This window comes from Salvelinus namaycush, chromosome 37 (assembly GCF_016432855.1).
Source record: "Salvelinus namaycush isolate Seneca chromosome 37, SaNama_1.0, whole genome shotgun sequence".
In the NCBI taxonomy this organism is placed as follows: domain Eukaryota; kingdom Metazoa; phylum Chordata; class Actinopteri; order Salmoniformes; family Salmonidae; genus Salvelinus; species Salvelinus namaycush.
In genome coordinates, this window is record NC_052343.1 from 12931963 (window position 1) to 12952517 (window position 20555).

Below are 20555 nucleotides of genomic sequence, written 5' to 3' on the forward strand. Positions count from 1 at the left end.
TTCTTTGCTTCACGGAAACATGGCTCACTCGAGAGACGCTATCGGAGTCGGTGCAGCCAGCTGGTTTCTTCACGCATCGCGCCGACAGAAACAAGCATCTTTCTGGTAAGAAGAGGGGCGGGGGGGTATGCCTTATGATTAACGAGACGGGGTGTGATCATAACAACATACAGGAACTCAAGTACTTCTGTTCACCTGACTTAGAATTCCTCACAATCAAATGTCGACCGCATTATCTACCAAGGGAATTCTCTTCGATTATAATCACAACCGTATATATTCCCCCCGAAGCAGACACATCGATGGCCCTGAATGAACTTTATTTGACTCTATGTAAACTGGAAACCACATATCCTGAGGCTGCATTCATTGTAGCGGGGGATTTTAACAAGGCTAATCTGAAAACAAGACTCCCTAAATTCTATCAGCATATTGATTGCGCAACCAGGGCTGGTAAAACCCTGGATCATTGTTATTCTAACTTCCGCGACGCATATAAGGCTCTCCCCCGCCCTCCTTTCGGAAAAGCTGACCACGACTTCATTTTGTTGCTTCCAGCCTACAGACAGAAACTAAAACAAGAAGCTCCCGCGCTCAGGTCTGTTCAACGCTGGTCCAACCAATCTGATTCCAAGCTTCAAGACTGCTTCGATCACGTGGATTGGGATATGTTCCACATTGCGTCCAACAACAACATTGACGAATACGCTGATTCGGTGAGCGAGTTCATTAGAAAGTGCATCGGCGATGTCGTACCCACAGCAACTATTAAAACATTCCCAAACCAGAAACCGTGGATTGATGGCAGCATTCGCGCCAACCACTGCTTTTAACCAGGGCAAGGTGACCGGAAAGATGACCGAATACAAACAGTGTTGCTATTCCCTCCACAAGGCAATCAAACAAGCTAAGCGTCAGTATAGAGACAAAGTAGAGTTGTAATTCAACGGCTCAGACACAAGAGGTATGTGGCAGGGTCTACAGTCAATCACGGATTACAAAAAGAAAACCAGCCCCGTCGCGGACCAGGATGTCTTGCTCCCAGACAGACTAAATAACTTCTTTGCTCGCTTTGAGGACAATACAGTGCCACTGACACGGCCCGCTACCAAAACCTGCGGACTCTCCTTCACTGCAGCCGACGTGAGTAAAACATTTAAACGTGTTAACCCTCGCAAGGCTGCAGGCCCAGACGGCATCCCCAGCCGCGTCCTCAGAGCATGCGCAGACCAGCTGGCTGGTGTGTTTACGGACATATTCAATCAATCCTTATCCCAGTCTGCTGTTCCCACATGCTTCAAGAGGGCCACCATTGTTCCTGTTCCCAAGAAAGCTAAGGTAACTGAGCTAAACGACTACCCCCCCGTAGCACTCACTTCCATCATCATGAAGTGCTTTGAGAGACTAGTCAAGGACCATATCACCTCCACCCTACCTGACACCCTAGACCCACTCCAATTTGCTTACCGCCCCAATAGGTCCACAGACGACGCAATCTCAACCACACTGCCCTAACCCATCTGGACAAGAGGAATACCTATGTGAGAATGCTGTTCATCGACTACAGCTCAGCATTTAACATCATAGTACCCTCCAAACTCGTCATTAAGCTCGAGCCCACCCTGTGCAACTAGGTCCTGGACTTCCTGACGGGCCACCCCCAGGTGGTGAGGGTAGGTAACAACATCTCCACCCCGCTGATCCTCAACACTGGGGGCCCACAAGGGTGCGTTCTGAGCCCTCTCCTGTACTCCCTGTTCACCCACGACTGCATGGCCATGCACGCCTCCAACTCAATCATCAAGTTTGCGGACGACACTACAGTGGTAGGCTTGATTACCAACAACGACGAGATAACCTCACACTCAACATCAACAAAACAAAGGAGATGATTGTGGACTTCAGGAAACAGCAGAGGGAGCACCCCCCTATCCACATCGACGGGACAGTAGTGGAGAGGGTAGTAAATTAAGTTCCTCGGCGTACACATCATGGACAAACTGAATTGGTCCACCCACACAGACAGCGCTGTGAAGAAGGCGCAGCAGCGCCTCTTCAACCTCAGGAGGCTGAAGAAATTTGGCTTGTCACCAAAAGCACTCACAAACTTCTATAGATGCACAATCGAGAGCATCCTGTCGGGCTGTATCACCGCCTGGTACGGCAACTGCTCCGCCCACAACCGTAAGGCTCTCCAGAGGATAGTGAGGTCTGCACAACGCATCACTGGGGGCAAACTACCTGCCCTCCAGGACACCTACACCACCCGATGTCACAGGACGGCCATAAAGATCATCAAGGACAACAACCACCCGAGCCACTGCCTGTTCACCCCGCTATCATCCAGAAGGCGAGGTCAGTACAGGTGCATCAAAGCAGGGACCGAGAGACTGAAAAACAGCTTCTATCTCAAGGCCATCAGACTGTTAAACAGCCACCACTAACATCGAGTGGCTGCTGCCAACATACTGACTCAACTCCAGCTCACTTTAATAATGGAAATTGATGGAAATAGATCAAAAATGTATCACTAGCCACTTTAAACAATGCCACTTAATATAATGTATATGTATATACTGTACTCTATATCATCTACTGCATCTTGCCATCTTTATGTAATACATGTATCACTAGCCACTTTAAACTATGCACTTTTATGTTTACATACCCTACATTACTCATCTCATATCTATATACTGTACTCAATACCATCTACTGCATCTTGCCTATGCCGTTCTGTACCATCGCTCATTCATATATCTTTATGTACATATTCTTTATCCCTTTACACTTGTGTGTATAAGGTAGTAGTTGTGGAATGGTTAGGTTAGATTACTCGTTGGTTATTACTGCATTGTTGGAACTAGAAGCACAAGCATTTCGCTACACTCGCATTAACATCTGCTAACCATGTGTATGTGACAAATAAAATTTGATAAGGTACAACAGGGGCCTCTCTTTATGGGTCCCGCAGCTTTGAAGTATAAGTCAACAACAGCAACATGAATAAATGTGATTTCTAGTTGAAATCGTTTTTATATTTGACACAAAAGCTTTTAATTAAGTAATGCCATTGAGCTAATGCGTTGCTACATTATCCACTGAAAAGAAACAACTGGACGACAATGCATGATGTTTGTTTAATGACTACTGGGGCTGTAGTCTAATCACACCAGTCTGGCACACTGTTGTGTTGAACGGTGTCTTGGTAACAGTTGTGAGTCAATAGGACCACAGTCTACTTTCACAAGAACCCTTTTGGAAAGATTCTGGAAACCCCTGTTCAATCTCAAGTCCCTGGACAGACATACAATTGCCTTTGTGTAATGGTTATTATCAAATCAAACTTTGTCACATGCGCCGAATACAACAAGTGTAGACTTTACCATGAAATGCTTACTTACAAGCCCTTAACCAACAGTGCAGTTCAAGAAGAAAATATTTACCAAGCAGACTAAAATAAAAAGTAACACAATAAGAATAACGAGGCTATATACATGGGGCACCGGTACCGAGTCAGTGTGCGGGGGTACAGGCTAGTTGAGGTAATCTGTACATGTAGGTGGGTGGCGAAGTGACAGTAAGGTAACAAAGCGAGGTAACAAACAAACAGCGAGTAGCAGCAGTGTACAAAAAGGGGGGGGGGGGGGGGGGGGGGGGTCAATGTAAATTGTCCGGTGGAGATTTTATGAATTGCTCAGCAGTCTTATGGCTTGGGGGTAGAAGCTGTTGAGGAGCCTTTTGGTCCTAGACTTGGCGTTCCGGTACTGCTTGCCGTGCGGTAGCAGAGAAAACAGTCTATAACTTGGGTGACTGGAGTCTCTGACAATTTTATGGGCTTTCTTCTGACACCGCCAATTATATACAGTTGAAGTCAGAAGTTTACATTCACCTTAGCCAAATATATTTAAACTCAGTTTTCACAATTCCTGACATTTAATCCTAGTAAAAATTCCCTGTCTTAGGTCAGTTAGGATCACCACTTTATTTTAAGAATGTGAAATGTCAGAATAATAGTAGAGAATGATTTATTTCAGATTTTATTTCCTTCATCACATTACCAGTGGGTCAGAAGTTTACATAACCTGATTTAGTATTTGGTAGCATTGCCTTTAAAATGTTTAACTTAAGTCAAATGTTTGTTTCGGGAAGCCTTCCACAACCTTCCCACAATAAGTTGGGGGAATTTTGGCCCATTCCTCCTGACAGAGCTGGTGTAACTGAGTCAGGTTTGTAGGCCTCCTTGCTCGCACACGCTTTTCAAGTTCTGCCTACAAATTTTCTATAGGATTGAGGTCAGGGCTTTATGATGGCCACTCCAATACCATGACTTTGTTGTCCTGAAGCCATTTTGCCACAACTTTGGAAGTATGCTTGGGGTCATTGTCCATTTGGAAGACCCATTTGCGACCAAGCTTTAACTTCCTGACTGATGTCTTGAGATATTGCTTCAATATATCCACATAATTTGCAGCAAATCCTCCTGCAGCAAATCACCCCCACAACATGATGCTGCCACCCCCGTGCTTCACGGTTGGGATGGTGTTCTTCGGCTTTTTCCTCCAAACATAACAATGGTCATTATGGCCAAACAGTTCTATTTTTGTTTCATCAGACCAGAGGACATTTCCCCAAAAAGTACAATCTTTGTCCCCATGTGCAGTTGCAAACTGTAGTTGGGCTTTTTTAATGGTGGTTTTGGAGCAATGGCTTCTTCCTTGCTGAGCGGCCTTTCAGGTTATGTCGATATAGGACTCATTTTACTGTGGATATAGACACTTTTGTACCTGTTTCCTCCAGCATCTTCACAATATCCTTTGCTGTTGTTCTGGGATTGATTTGCACTTTTCGCACCAAAGTACGTTCATATCTAGGAGACAGAACGCGTCTCCTTCCTGAGCGGTATGATGGCTGCGTGGTCCCATGGTGTTTATACCTGCATACTACTGTTTGTACAGACAAACGTGGTACCTTCAGGCGTTTGGAAATCGCTCCCAATGATGAACCAGACTTGTGGAGGTCTACAATGTTTTTTCTGAGGTCTTGGCTGATATTTTTTGATTTTCCCATGATGTCAAGCAAAGAGGCACTGAGTTTGAAGGTAGGCTTCCAATTGACTCAAATGATGTCAATTAGCCTATCAGAAGCTTCTAAAGCCATGACATAATTTTCTGGAATTTTCCAAGCTGTTTAAAGGCACAGTCAACTTAGTGTATGTAAACTTCTGACCCACTGGAATTGTGATAGATTATTTAACTTATAACTCACTGTGTTTGTAAACAATTGTTGAAAAATGACTTGTGTCATTCACAAAGTAGATGTTCTAACTGACTTGGCAAAACTATAGTTTGTTAACAAGAAATGTGTGGAGTGGTTGAAAAACAAGTTTTAATGACTCCAACCTAAGTGCATGTAAACTCCCGACTTCAACTGTAGGTCCTGGATGGCAGGAAGCTTGGCCCCAGTGATGTACTGGGCCATTCGCACGACCCTCTGTAGCGCCTTACGGTCAGATGCCGAGCAGTTGCCATACCAGGCGGTAAATCAACTGGTCAGGATGCTCTCGATGGTGCAGCTGTAGAACCTTTTGAGGATCTGGGGACCCATGCCAAATCTTTTCAGTTTCCTGAGAAAGAATAGGTTTTGTCATGCACTCTTCACAACTGTCTTGGTGTGTTTGGACCATGATATTTCGTTGGGGATGTGGACACCAAGGAACTTGAAACTCTCAACCTGCTCCGCTACAGCCCTGTCGATGTTAATGGGGGGCCTGTTCGGACCGCCTTCTCTTGTAGTCAACGATCAGCTCCTTAGTCTTGCTCACATTGAGGGAGAGGTTGTTGCCCTGGCAACACACTGACAGTTCTCTGACCTCCACCCTATAGTCTGTCTCATCGTTGTCGGTGATCAGGCCCAACACTGTTGTGTCGTCAGCAAACTTAATGGTGTTGGAGTCGTGTTTGGCCACACAGTTGTGGGTGAACAGGGAATACAGGAGGGGACTAAGTACACACTCCTGAGGGGCCCCAGTGTTAAGGATCAGCGTGGCAGACGTGTTGTTGTCTACTCTTACCACTTGGGGGCAGCCCGTCAGGAAGTCCAGGATCCAGTTGCAGAGGGATGTGTTTAGTCCCAGAGTCCTTAGCTTAGTGATGAGCTTTGTGGCCACTATTGTAGGATAGTCTTAATCGTAGGTCATCAATTTTATTTTCCAATGATTGCACGTTAGCAAGAAGAATGGAAGGCAGTGGGAGTTAACTCGCTCGTCTCCGGATTCTCAGAAGGATGCTTGATCTGCGGCCCCTTTTCCGGCATCTTTTCTTCACGCAAAAGGCGTGGATCTGGGCCTGTTCCAGTGAAAGCAGGATATCCTTCTTGTCGAACTCGTTAAAGGAAAAAGTTTCTTCCAGTCCGCTGTGAGTAATCGCTTTTCTGATGTCCAGAAGTTCTTTTCGGTCATAAGATACGGTAGCAGCAACATTATGTACACAAGAAGTTTTTTTTAAAGTTACGCAAAACGCAAAAAAAAATAACAAAATAGCACAATTGATTGGGAGAATGTAAAACGTCAGCCATGTTCTTGGGCGCCATTCATTATATCAATAAGTAATGTAGGCTTAAAAGTTTGCAATGGTCATTTATTTCTTTTTTTCCCATGTTTGCCATTACAATATTTGTTTAAAACCAATTTCTTCATTATACTGCAGTTATATTAAAATCGATTTTGTTTTCACCCATCAAAATGAACATGTACTTGATGTACTGAGATACTGTATGTTAACAATTGAATATATAAAATAGAAATGTCTGAACAAATAACTCTAGACAATTCAAAGCAAAAAAACATCACAGTACTGTATTAGGAATTCATTAATAAAACCAAGAAAATAGACTGCACCCTTATGGCAGAAGACTGCCATCTTGTGCCATAGGTCATCCACCACAAAATAAACAACTGCAACCCTGAAGGCAACTGTTTTTTTCTTACGGAAGTAGAAAAAGAGACAGAAGTGGCTGAGGTGAGAAGTGGAAGACCTGATAGTGATTTCTGAATGTTAAAATTATGTTAAACATGATACGTCCATACCATCTCTCAACCCTTTCACCAGTTCAGTCCATACAGTCTTTCTCTGGCTTTTTTTATTTGGAGGTTAAGGTCCTCTCCCACTCCACCTCCACAACTTTGTACAGTTCCATGGTGGCTTTGGCGTCCTCCACAGACGAGTGCCCCTTCTTCCCAGTCTGAGAACACAAGGGGAATTCCTTGTTACTACAAAATAACATAAGCTACACAATAAGAGGTTTATTAGCTTACTACTTTTGTCGAGACTAGAAACAACAACCCAGAGTGAATCACTGTAGATTATATTCAAATCAATCCCGTTTCAATCAGAAGTCTCTTCTCACCTGGATGTTGCGGTTGAACAGGGCCTTGGTGAGTCTTTTCAGTGAGGCAACATCTTTCTCTGGAAAGCCAGCCTTCTGGTTGAGGAGAGGAATGCGGGATGTGTCCCGCGTTAAGACAGCAGGGTGACTGTAACTCAGGGACTTGAAGTCATTATGGACAGCATGCCCTATCACCACCTTTCCTGCAAGGATCTTCAGTATCTATAGGAGGGGGGAATACATAAGAGATCAAATGATATCATGGTCAAGTTTAGCAAAGGTCCAAATAGAATAGATTAAGGGGCAATTCCACTGTAACAGATTTACGCTTTGACTCAGTTTTTTCACTTGAAAATGTATGCCAAACTAAAACCATTGATTTCAAAGTTTAACAAACCATACCACCAATGTTCCCTCTAATTTTTTTAAATCACTGAACAAATTTCAGGTCTGCTGAGTGCAAACTCGAACGTTGTGAAAATTCAGTGCAACATCCGGCGCACGTTTACTGTGAACACTGATGCTGTTCCCGCTTTAGGTTAGTTTTAACAGTGGTCAAGTAGGCTGCTGTGAGTAGAAAAATCAACAGTAGCAGCCAATGTGTGGTGTTCAATATAGGCCTACATTACATGAGACTTTTGAAAAAAAACAAAACATGCAGGGCTTGACATTAACCTGTTAATCCACTTGACCTTCAGACAAGACGACAACAAATGTTGTGTTGTTTGATACAAGAAACCACTTTACAAAATAAAATGCACAATTATTCCCATACCATTGCTACAGTGAATCAGACAAATTATGCTACCCTCTGCCTATTGGCTACTTAGCTTATTCAAGCCAGTCTCAAAATACAACACTACAAAGCTATTTACCTGACTCGCTTTTCAAAGAAAATGCTCACGTTTTGTGCTCTTGTAGGAAGCAATAAATCCTCCATTGTCGACTACAAATGATCTGTAATTGGGCTAATAACTCACTAACTAGCAAAGTATATGAACAAATATGCACACGTCACTACACGTAGCTCTCGCTTTGATCTCAAAACAAGCGCATCTACTCATGACCGCTCATGCTGTAAAAACAGTCCAGTTCAAAATGAATGACAAGTGTTAATATTAGTTGGCAGGGGTCTTTACTTCAACATTACTGTGTTTTGATGTATTTCTGATACCTTTTAAGACTTTTTCTGGTATATGTTTTCTAAGACCCCTTTTCCATCTGTTTATCCAGAAATCAAAGCCTTTGCTAATATCACATTTTTAAGATGGATAATGTTTGAAAAATGTATCTATGCCTTCATTTACCCAAAATATAGACTCTTTGCTTTCATTTGACACCCAATTTGATATGCTCATAGGTCCTTTACGGTGGAAAAAGGTTAACCGGAAAACATATTTTTCATCCTCCTTTGAACATTCTCTTCCGGGAGCCTTCTTACCTCCTTCCTGGCATGTTGAAATGGCATGGCTTTGACCAGTTGATGCCAGGAGATGCCACTCCAACGAGTCCGGTAGTCAGTGACTGGGTTGGTGGGCTTGATGTACCTGTCATACACCACGTCTCCATCATAGGAGACAATACTGCATCGTGCCAGCTCACTGTTGCGACCCTTGGGGCCCGTGCCGACCATCTCACAGTCCAAGGCAAGGTACTTCAGGGGGTTACAAAGGGGGGCCGACCCACTTGGGACAGGGGCATAGTGGGCAACAGTCCTGGTGGGTGGGGGTTGGTGCCCCGGGGTGATAGCCGAAGTGGATTGCTCAGGATTGGTGGAATTCTCCACAGTTATGGTCAAAGATGTTGAGCTGCTTGTGGATGATGCAGGCTTGGAAGCAACACTTCTAGCATGATCTGACCTGGGTATTCGATATGAACTTTTACTGTGAGTATTCTGCGTGTGAGCAATGCTTTTGTTGTGTGCAGCATTGGGTTGAGATGGCCGATTGGCCCCATTGTGCCAGGGAGGTGGGCCCTGATGTTTATTCCCCTGTCTGTGATTTTGCTGGTTCTGCTTTTTGTTGAGGTAACCCTTTTTCTCCAAGAGTCGCCACCTGTTGATGAATGCCTTGTGTTTGTTGCTTCCCAATGAGTCCTTACAGGGTCCACTGCTGCCCGAACAGTCCAGGTTTAACATAATGTCAGACATCTTGGAGGGGAATCTTCCTCAGCTGGGGCTGGGTTTGTTCTTGGACAAAAACTGTTTACATCCCACTCCCTTCAACAGGACATAAAGGCATTCACTGCTGTGCAAATTTGGCTTCAAATATTTGCTTTAATCAAATGTCATTCTGACCCAATTATCATGACATCAATTGTGATACCTGGACAAAAACAAAATAGATTTCTGTTAACAAAGCAGCTGGTATGTCTGAAATTGTAGGAAAACATTCTAGTCATGACAAACAAAGAAGCCAGGTAGTTAGCTGTTTATATAATCTAGCTACTAGTTTAATATTTAACACATTGAGCCCACGTAGCTAGCTAGCCACAATTAACGTTAGGTATTTTCGAAAAGTATGTGTAATCCGTATAGTGTAAACGTTAGCTTGTTAGATAGCTGTCAGGATGATATTACAGTCGAAAATACGGTTTAGGCGAGCTAGAATTGAGTCATTGGCTAGCTAACTAACTAGCGATAGTAATACTAGCTAGCTCTAATGCTAAGGTTCCCGAAACAGCGACTCGAACATTAGCTAGCTAGGAATGAAACTCTATTCTCCAGACAGACTAATTTAACTGTATGTCTTCACTCATATTGTATCCTGATAATATGATGGTGCACAAATCAGCGTTATACAACAAATTACACATATACACCGACCTATAAACATAGCACCATGCTCCGACTTCCTTAACAGCCAAACAGTCGACTACTTCCGGTTCAGAGGTCGTGTTTCGATACACATGATGGGCGTACGTTGTGAGGAAGAGCTACAAACACTTCTTATCGTCGTTATATAAAACTCTTTCACTCGGACTCTGTTGAAATAGAGTATTGTTGAAATGTTTCATGTTCACAATTCATAACCGGTTGTTGTAGCCAGTCAGTTGCCGATGCGACAGTCGAATTATGTGCTCACGGACACTTTCAGCAGAGCAGCAAAGAGAGTTGGCAAGAAATCTTACATATTTTCTGTCGACATACAAACACATCTCCGATTCCTTCATAATTGTACGTAACAAGCAACGCATTCTATTTCTACGTTTTTTTTAAGTTAAGCTGCTGCAGGTATTTATACGGTTATTTGATTATAAGATGAACACGTGATATACTGCTATCAAGTCTTGAGTCCTCCGCTCCAGGTTGAAGTTTCCCCTACAGATCTAGGATCAACTTCCCCTCCCTCAATCCTGACCTAAACCATTATTTGGAAAAATGCAAAACTGACCAAGGGTCAGCGTCTAGAGGCAACTTCACCCTACACGCTCCCATGAAGCTTGATCCCAGGCTCAAAGGGCCCCTGGGTAGATTTCTCTAGCTACTCATCAGTTAATGTGTAATTGATCATTTTTTCTCCTGCCATAGGAATTCTTCAGTGAGGATCTATGGGCTACATTGCCTACCAGATGGCAATAGATCCTCTGTGACCTGTCACCCCCACAAATAGCTGACCTCCTATTGGACAGATTGAATGTGAATATAAGTTTTTTTCCCCCATCTACTGCACATCTACCATTCCAGTGTTTAATTGCTATATTGTATTTACTTTGCCACCATGGCCTATTTATTGCCTTACCTCCCTTATCTCATTTGCACACATTGTATATAGACTTATTTTTCTACTGTATTATTGACTGTATGTATGTTTACTCCATGTGTAACTCTGTGTTGTTGTATGTGTCGAACTGCTTTGCTTTATCTTGGCCAGGTCGCAGTTGTAAATGAGAACTTGTTCTCAACTTGCCTAACTGGTTAAATAAAGGTGAAATAAAAAAATAAAAAAAGGTATTCAGTCATACCAGTGTATTTGTTCAACTTGAATTGGATTCTATATCATAAAACAGTTAGAAATAACTTATACAATTTACTTTTTAAAATTTCAGCTACTATTGTGTAATGGCCTCTTTCACTATGGTCTTTCCGGGCCACTGCGCATGCTCTGACGCTCCCCAGGACACCCCAGGGCAAGCGAGGACATGAAGTGGGCATGCTGAAGCCAGAGGAGTTCTTGGAGAACAAGAGTCAGAGCTCACTGCTGGGAAACATGTGAAACCCAAGAAGCAGCATGAGATCTGGAGTCTGGGCACGGTAAAGGTAAAGGTGTGCATACTACTTTACATATATATGGATGTACATACTACTTTTTTATATATACTGCTGATTCAAATAAGCATTTCAGTTGTTGATACTGATCTGTTCATCTCTCTCCACAGTTGGTGAAGCAGCTTTGTGACCTGACAGACTGCAATAGTGTGGTGGATGTGGGTTCTGGACAGGTAACCTAATATTCAGTCTTGTTATCAGACCTAGGAGTCACACAATATTACTTTTTGTAATCTGCCTAACAATGAGATTTGTCACGGTACATGATTTGTCACGATGTTGTATATTCCTACTGGTCTCCATAGGGCCATTTGACTGATTTCTTGTCGTTTGGGCTCGGTCTGTCTATGACTGGAATTGAGGCTGATCCCACTCTAGTTTCCATGGCATCCAAATATGATGGACAGCTTCTGTGGACGCTGGAGAAGGAACGGCAGAGGAAGGTAATGCACCAGAACGCTCAGTAGTAAAGTGCAAGAAAGGCCCAGTTGACCAGGATTTTTTTGTAAAACCAGAGTGAAGCAATTTGGTGAATATTGCTAATATGCAATATAATTAAGAATTAAATATTTATACTGGTCTTACTCTTTCAGAATGGACCTCCCCTCTCTAGATCTGGCCCCTCACCCTACCATGTGGCTGGCTGGGTCAAACCCAAAGTATCAAGCAGGTAGGAAATGGTAAATGTGTCTGTGAAGATCAGACCACTCCGGTTGGACCCAGTAAGAAGAGACAGCGGGGGTCCATGTCAGAAGCTGATCAGCAACATGGGCACGGAGACCAGCCTGTGTTGACTGCAGAATCAGAATTCCTGGGTTGTTGAGACAATGGCCAGGCTGCATCTCCCCTCAAGAATAATGACAATGCATGTACAAACTCTTTTACTAGTGTAAAACATGAACCCCGGTCTAGTTCACTCTCGTATCCAAAACGTCTCTGCAAGACTAAAGCCGGACAAGGCCCATATGTCCACCCACTCTGCCAAAAGTGTTCATCCACTGAAGTTGTTGTCTGCCCTGTGGAAGAGGGGCAGGGATGTCCAGATTTCGTCCTAACAGGCCTCCATGCCTGCGGGGACCTCAGTGCCACCCTCCTTTGCCACTTTGCCAGCTGCCCTCACATTCGTGGCATCACCTCAGTGGCGTGCTGCTACATGAAGATCACCACCAGCTGGAACCCAAACCCCCCTGGCCGCATAGCCCGTCCCCTTTCCCCACCAATGAGACATATCACTCAGAGTTTGGCTACCCAATGAGCTACTGGGTGCAGGGGTTGCCGGGACACCAGCTGTCCTATAAAGCGCGGGAGGGTGCGTGTCACTCCATAGAGGACTACGTGCACAGGCTGCGGGAGGAGAGTGAGTTGCTAAGGATGCACTGTTATCGGGCAACCCTGGAGACAGTTATCAGGGAGGTGAAGCCGGAGCTGTGCAGGCCCGGGAGTCCAGGCGATAAAGGAAGCACATCTACTACCCTTTACAGAGTGAGTGTTTACACAAGTTTGTATCCATACCTCTTCAGTCTGTATCATTAGGCAGCAGCTTTCACTGTATTTTAGGATGAAAACCTAAGAAATTCATCCTTGCATATGTCTCAGAAAAACCTTTACTATTTGGTATTATCCTTGTATAATGATAATCATTTTGATGATCACATTTAGGAATTCAATAGCCGCTTTCTCTCTATATAGCCTTTAGGTCAAACATGGTCATCTTATATGTACCCCTGACCCCCTCTCACCATGTACCCACAGGTATGCCTGTCTGGGTCTGCCCCGCGTTGGCCTGCCACTGGACACCTGCAGAGTGGGGGCCATGCTGAGGCAGGAGGGTCGTGTGGTGGTATACTTCAACCTGGCTCTGCTACTGGCACCGGTAGTGTAGACACTGGTGCTGCTGGACAGGATGCTATACCTTCAGGAGAAAGGTGAGGAAATGTACAGAGACTGTGTGTTATCAGATCTTGTATCTGGATTCCATACATCTTTTTTGTGGGCCCAGTGCTAACAGTAAAGGTGTTATTTGTTATTGCTTGATTGTTGGTGTAGGTATAAAGAGTCAGCTGGTGCCACTCTTTGACCCTGCTTTCTCTCCCTGAAACCTGAGTGTACTCTTCCGTAACCAAGGACACCTCTAAAACCGTGTGTTGTGTTCAGAGTTTACTCCCTTACTCATTGGTGCTCAAAGACTTTGGAGTGGAAGTTTAGAAGTGAGTATGTGTGTCCGAATGTCCATACTAGCGTACTACATACTTAAACTGCATACTATGTACTCATTGTCGCAAACTATTTTGCACGTATTGTTTAGTAACAAGTATGCCACAGCCACAACGCAGTAACGGCTCCTGACTGGCTGAGTAGGTGTTGCGGTGCCGAGTACGGGTGGATTTGTTAATCGAATTCTACTAGATGAGCCGAAATTAGTAACATTTAAACCATACCTGATTTTTGAAAATGACATACTATAAAATGTTTTTCCATACTGAGAATGCATCATGCACAGTTGCATTGTTTATTGTTATTGGTTAAGTTTGGTAGCACATCCCCATATCTGGTTGTCAAAGCTGAAATAAGTATGACACCTGGGCATTTAAAGTATAGTTGATTTTCAAAATGTCACATACTATAAAACTTTTTAGAACGCAAGTATGGGTATTCGGACATGGCTAGAGTCAAATTACTAATATTTCATCACAGAATGTGGAAAGAAGTGGAGGGCACGCAACCATACATGCAATGCAATTGCTTTTCCACATTGTCTGGCCAAAATTGCTTTTTTAAGAGAATGTACCCCTTTTTCTGGCAAATTGTGTAAATTAATAAAGACTAGTATTTAGATTTCACCTGATGAATCCCTAGTTATTTTACAAAGCCTGTTTCCAGTGATCTGTCATGAATTTTCTCAGGGATTGACACATTCGTCACTGACACTCAAATCGACCTGTACAGTAGTTTTGAAGGCTGTTTAAAGGATTAGTTTAACATGGCCAATGTATTTTACACAGCAGCAGTCATACATGAAACCCTGACATGTTGCTCAGTGCACGCTCATATTTTAAGCCAGCAAGCTCTACACGTCATATCCTATCCACAGACCTTGTTTGCGGGTCCAGGGTGGTGTTATTCAATCAGCTAGAGTAACACCAGTACATCGTGATCAACCACATTTTGTAACAGTTGCAACATACCATTGGTCATATCCTACTTGTCCATGACCACAAGTGTTCTTTCTAGACAGTATGATGTACCTCTGACACAATCAATTGAATCACATTTTTTGAATTGCAGTCTACACCACATGTGCATTTGTTACAGGGAGCGTTCAACACAAATGACTGAAGCATCCAGACTCCAGCATTAAGTTGACAGAGACTGCAGTGTTCTGTTGCCAACACATCGTCACAGGCGCTAAAGCAGTTTTTTTTTTTTTTTTTTTACATGGATTCAAATAAAGCTTTGCCTTTCATTAAGATTGGGGAAACTGATTAGGATGCAGCCAGTCTATGGGAACTTTTTCTTCTCATCTCTGGAGATTTGCATAGTCATTTTGGAAGTTGGTTTAGAACCATGTTTGGCTAAAAGTGCAAACAGAAGGTGTTGTGCATTTCAGTACAAATCCCTCACTAAAATGGTGGGTGCAGTTTGCCATGTTTAAGCATAGGTGGCAGAGCAGGGGCCATATGAAGAGTCTCAGTACAAGTGCTATTCTATGATCAAGTCCCTACCGTCCATGTAATCTTATTCACGGATCAATAAGCAAAACTGATCCTAAATCAGCACTCCTACTCTGAGACAATTGATTCATACGGCCCAGAGTTCATGCAAAAGACATGTACCAGTAACATGCATTCAAGTCAATGAGCTGAGTAACATTTAGAAAGACAGCAATGATCACCTTTATTGATCTGAGCAGAATGTTAACTACTAGTGCAATAGTACACTGAAACTGCCCACCTCATTGCAGGATTCTCTACAGAAGCAATCATTTATAACAGTGAAAAGAGCCTTTGTTAGAAATGACCATTATGTGACAAGAATATTGAAACATTTGCCTGTGAAATACCTTCTTTTATATTTTTTGACAATCAAATTCAAGCATACATTTGTTTTATTAACAAGGAATAATGAGTAGAAAGGTGAGGTCACAGACGGTTTCCAAACTCATTCAGGCTCTACAAAGAACTCGTTACAGGCCACCGTCAGCGCAGCAACCAAGACGACATACTCCTGAAAGTCCACTTCGCCATCTTGGTTTTCATCCAGATCATTCATGATCTTCTCTACTACCATAGGGTCCTTGCATGCCTGAGAGAGTAGAAACAGTTAATGCATTGAAAGGTAGGCCCAGACCAGAAGCAGCCACATGACTCTTGGAACAGTTGTAGATAAGAATTGGAATAGGCAATGCGCAGGAAATTGCAAAGCCAATCAGATGGAAAGATCAATCTCATGCCATTGTTATACCCATCAAATCATTTCATATCTATAAATGCCTAGGTGATGTCATTTCTAGGCAAGGCCATGGTATTATTGAAATGATTCTAATACAATATGTTGTTAAGGTTATGGGTCCCACAACTCTTAAATAAATCAAGACTTCTCCAACGCTTGCCTGTATGACTTGTTTTGGGGCAGTTTTAATTTAGTTTGTCGATTAAAATGTAATTGATCAGAATGTCATATTGAAACCACACATATCCCTCCCCTTGACAGCATTAGGAATCAAACTCACCGCCAGGAAGTCACTCAGTTCACCCTGCAACAGACTCTTCAGCTCAACTTTGCTCAGCTTGTACTTGTCCCCTTCTTTTGCGGAGTATGAGTGGAACACTTGAATTAGCCCCTCCATTGAACTCTCGAGTTTGGAACCCATTTTACACTGCTGTGAATACCTAAAAGAAATATAAGGGACAGGTCAATCCATGACAGTGTATAAACAATTAGATTTACAGTAGAAGTCAATTTGCATGAAGTGAACTCCTTACTGGTTCCTGTTTATTTTGATATGAAACATTTGTCAGTGTGTAGAATATTGTAAGCTGTACGCAACAGCCACTGGGCCAGTTTTTTTAGCATTTAATCCAGTTCAAAATGATCATGTGGGTTGTTAAATTCTATCCCCCTTTCAAATTTGGTCTTTGAAAAACAGTCAATTCTCAATTATGATCTAGACAGGCAGCCGATAACTAGCAACCCATGAATTAAAATCGTTAAATAATACATCAACTCCAGCAGCAACTAGGATTGAAAAATATTGATCCAAAGGAGAATGAGACATTGCTATTGGTCATCCTGGTGAGCACACTTCAACAATACAGCCCTGGTGGGCCTACAGAGGAAACAGTCATACTTTGCTGTTCTCAGGGGGTCCATGATAAACCTTCTGAAACGATTGGTTGTCTCAGTAAGGTTATAGATGGTTTCACAAGCTATAAAAAGTCATCCCCAGAGACACAAATGTAGCCCATTCCTTTGTGATGTGTGCAGCTATCCTAGTAATTCAAGCTCTGAAGGGGGTAGGCCTAATGTTTGATGCATCTAAAGCACACAACACCCCTGAATCAAGCATTATTTGATACGTTTAGATTGTGTGGTTCTGTTCCTTACAAATGTGACCAGCTATGTGAACACCCTCATTAAAACACCAAGGGCTGTTGAGGCAATTTGACTGAAAGTACACCGAGTGAACAAAACATAAGGAACACCTGCTCTTTTAATGACAGACCGACCAGGTGAAAGCTATTATCCCTTATTGATGTCAATTGTTAAATCCACTTCAGTGTAGTTGAAGGGGTAGAAACAAGTTAAAATAAGGATTTTAAGTCTTGAGACATGGACTGTATGTGCCATTGAGGGTGAAAGGGCATGACAAAAGATTTAAGTGCCTTTGAACAGGGTATAGTAGGTGCCAGGCGCACCAGTTGGAGTACGTCAAGAAATGCAACGCAATAGTTTCCCCATTTGTATTAAGAATGGTCCACCACACAAAAAAGGACATCCAGCCAACTTTACAGAACTGTGGGAAGCATCGGCGTCAACATGGGCCAGCATCCCCGCGGAACGCTTTTTACCTTGTAGAGTCAATGCCCCCAACGAATTGAGGCTATTCTTAGGGCAAAAGGGGAAGGTCTACCTAATATTTTGTACACTCAGTGTATAGTTGTTATTCCAGTCAGTATAGGCCCAAAGCTCATTTGCTGAACTTTTTGTAGGCCTAGTTTAAGCCAATTATAAAACAGATGGCAAATTGTGCAAGAACCAAAAGAGAACCACTATAAAATAGAAACCCAATGCTAGAGTCCCCCAAATAGGACATTTGATTTCTCTCACCTGGTAACCTATAGGCTGCATGGCACAAACATGTACATATACTCAACAAGAAATAGGCATACAGGTTGTTTTATATATATATATATATATATATATTGACCACAAACAGGTTCGCTACTCACCTCAAAGCTGATGACAAACGAAGCAGAAGTGGCATCGACTCTCATCTTACCTGTTTTATGCATCTCACCTGAGACAAAATTAAAATCAGGCGCCTCCCACCGGTGAAACCTACAACGTCACGGATGCAAATGACACAGGTAGGCCTAATTAATTTGACCATGTAAGGTTACATTTCGCGGTGCCACTACTAATTATAAGTATTATACAGAATGTATTAGCCTATCGCATAAACAATACAGTATCAGTATACTGTCATATAGGCTGTATTTAACAACGACGTCTTCAAATGATGGGACCTATTGGTTTAAAGCAACTAAAATTACGGACTTCCATTCCGAGTTTAGTTGCAACGGAAACCGTTTACGGTTGAAGAACCACACTGATGCACTCAGAGGAAACGGTGACGGGACCTACCTGAATTTGTCCAATAGAAACTCTTGCAAAACGTTTTCCGTTTGGCGTAGGCTAAATGGTTTTGCAACAGACGAAACGTTTTGCAACAGAATTGGCGTAATGAATGAATATACCGTATGTAACATTTATTCTAGTGCATTACATGAGCCATTGGACGTCCCCTTTAGCCTTCTGAGGGAAATGCCGTGACACTTCCCAAATGCTCTGTCTAAACGCAAATAGGCCTATACCTCGCACGAAGAGATACTGTTTTGGAAATATTTGGAATAACTTTTACATCAGTGAGAAGGTATTTATGAAAAAACAAAAGGCTAAATGACCACACCTTTTTAGGATTAGAGGTCCATGCAGGGCTGCCATATTTCCATGTTATAGCGCTTATTTAGGCATACGGAAGACAGAGGCGACTGTGAGAAGTGTGCAGGAGGGCATGAGACAAAGGAATATGCAGTATCGGTGAAAACAGTTGTGTGTTGACTGTGGGGGTACCCATGGTGCTGAGGATCAGAAGTTTCCAGTGAGAGAAAGGCAGGCTGAAGTTGCTTGGATCAGAGTAGTACAGAAAGTTTGGTATGCTGAGACAGTGAAGAGAGTAGGAGAGGAAGATGGGTACAGGGCTAGAGATCCTGAGATGATCCCTTTGAGCAGGCTGAGGCCAATAGAGAATGAGGCATAGCCATGGTTATCAACTGTACCTCAGGAATGGAACGTAAATCACAGAAAATAGATGTTGTGGTGGCAGCTGCAGAGAAGTACTTGGGTGTATGAGGTTTTACTGCAGAAGATTTACAAGGTGTGTTTAATGATAGTGTCTCGTCCTCCCAGGATGTCGTCCCTGGTGTAGGATTCAGATAGAGCCAAGTAGTGGAAAAGTTGTGAGGTTTTTAATGGATGTAAGGTTAGTTGGTCCCTTTTCCCTGTCCCCTTCCCTTTTTGTGTCAACGTGTAATGAATTCACACTCCAGAACAGTAGGTGGAAACACAGGGCTAGATAAGAGAAATGGATGAATAGGGAGTCCGTGACCGGCCCCACACTCCAATACAGTAGGTGGCGGTGTATGCACCTCTCAGTTTGTTGCGGTCCTCCAATACAAATTTGAAGAAGACGACTGAGGTGACCACCTGTTCTAATTATTTTTTATTTTTTTGAACCTTTATTTAACTAATTAGCTATCGAAGCGTCTCCTAACAATTGTGTGTAATAGTGTTGTAACTGAAAAATACTGTCGCCTGCAACTGTGTTAAAAATGGTTAAAACAGTGTACATTAAGTGTTTATTTAGCATTTGTGAAATTATTTTGATGTGGAAAGTGGAAGGCTTTATGTTTCCTAAACCATATCACAAGGTATAATTATTAACGTTTCTAAACGTTGAAACAGAGCGTCGGGAGTAGTTCACATGGAGCCAGCTGACTTCCATATACATCTGCTGAGAACCCAAGACAGGGACCAGCTGTAAGTAGAGAGGAAGAGGTGAAGCAAGAGGTTTTACTCCGCCCAAAATCTGTAAACGAAAAATAAGCCCATGAATTTCTGCACAAATCGTCAGAAATCATCTCAGGGAAGCTCATTTGCGCGCTCGTCGCGCTCACCAGGGTATTGACCTGACTGCAGTTTGGAGTCGTAACCAACTTCAGTGTGCAAATGCTCACCTTCGATGGGCACTAGCACGCTGGAGAAGTGTGTTCTTCACTGAAGAATCCCGGTTTCAACTGTACCGAGAAGGTGGCGTGTATGGCTTTGTGTGGGCGAGCGGTTTGCTGATGTCAACGTTGTGAGCAGTGCCCCATGGTGGCGGTTGGGTTATGGTATGAGCCGGCATAAACTTTGGACAACTAACACAATTGCAGTTTATCAATGGCAATTTGAATGCACAGAGATGTCATGACGAGATCCTGAGGCCCATTGTCATGCCATTCATCCGCCGCCATCACCTCATGTTTCAGCATGATAATGCACGGCCCCATGTCACAATGATGTATACACAATTCCTGGCAGTACATGACAGTACATTAGCCATGGGATATGACAGTACATT

General features: G+C 43.0%; 2 protein-coding genes and 1 pseudogene across 2 annotated transcripts; 1 reads left to right on the top strand and 2 right to left on the bottom strand.

The window, feature by feature from the left end:
• Positions 1 to 6626: 6626 nt before the first annotated feature.
• On the bottom strand, positions 6627 to 10326 carry LOC120031114 (interferon-stimulated 20 kDa exonuclease-like 2). Its single transcript, XM_038976695.1, has 4 exons — positions 10211 to 10326; positions 8828 to 9710; positions 7408 to 7608; positions 6627 to 7242 (listed from the first exon to the last, which is right to left on the bottom strand). Exons 2-4 carry the CDS (start codon positions 9533 to 9535, stop codon positions 7141 to 7143), a joined length of 1011 nt encoding a protein of 336 aa, XP_038832623.1. The 5' UTR covers positions 9536 to 9710; positions 10211 to 10326; the 3' UTR covers positions 6627 to 7140.
• Positions 10327 to 11536: 1210 nt separating this feature from the next.
• Positions 11537 to 13788, top strand: LOC120031628 (annotated as a pseudogene).
• A 1913-nt stretch (positions 13789 to 15701) lies between these two features.
• On the bottom strand, positions 15702 to 16523 carry LOC120031115 (protein S100-A1-like). The gene is made up of 2 exons (XM_038976696.1): positions 16383 to 16523; positions 15702 to 15955 (listed from the first exon to the last, which is right to left on the bottom strand). The coding sequence occupies exons 1-2, from the start codon at positions 16521 to 16523 to the stop codon at positions 15812 to 15814; spliced, it is 285 nt and encodes a 94-aa protein (XP_038832624.1). The 3' UTR covers positions 15702 to 15811.
• Positions 16524 to 20555: the final 4032 nt, after the last annotated feature.

Excerpts from the sequence above, each read along its gene's own strand:
- LOC120031114 (XM_038976695.1), bottom strand. The coding sequence starts at position 9,535 with ATGTCTGACATTATGTTAAACCTGGACTGTTCGGGCAGCAGTGGACCC. Across the intron at positions 7,609-8,827 it reads TTCAACATGCCAGGAAGGAG|ATACTGAAGATCCTTGCAGG; the intron begins GTAAGAAGGCTC and ends CCCCTCCTATAG. Across the intron at positions 7,243-7,407 it reads TGTTCAACCGCAACATCCAG|ACTGGGAAGAAGGGGCACTC; the intron begins GTGAGAAGAGAC and ends TTGTGTTCTCAG.
- LOC120031115 (XM_038976696.1), bottom strand. The coding sequence starts at position 16,523 with ATGGGTTCCAAACTCGAGAGTTCAATGGAGGGGCTAATTCAAGTGTTC. Across the intron at positions 15,956-16,382 it reads AACTGAGTGACTTCCTGGCG|GCATGCAAGGACCCTATGGT; the intron begins GTGAGTTTGATT and ends CTACTCTCTCAG.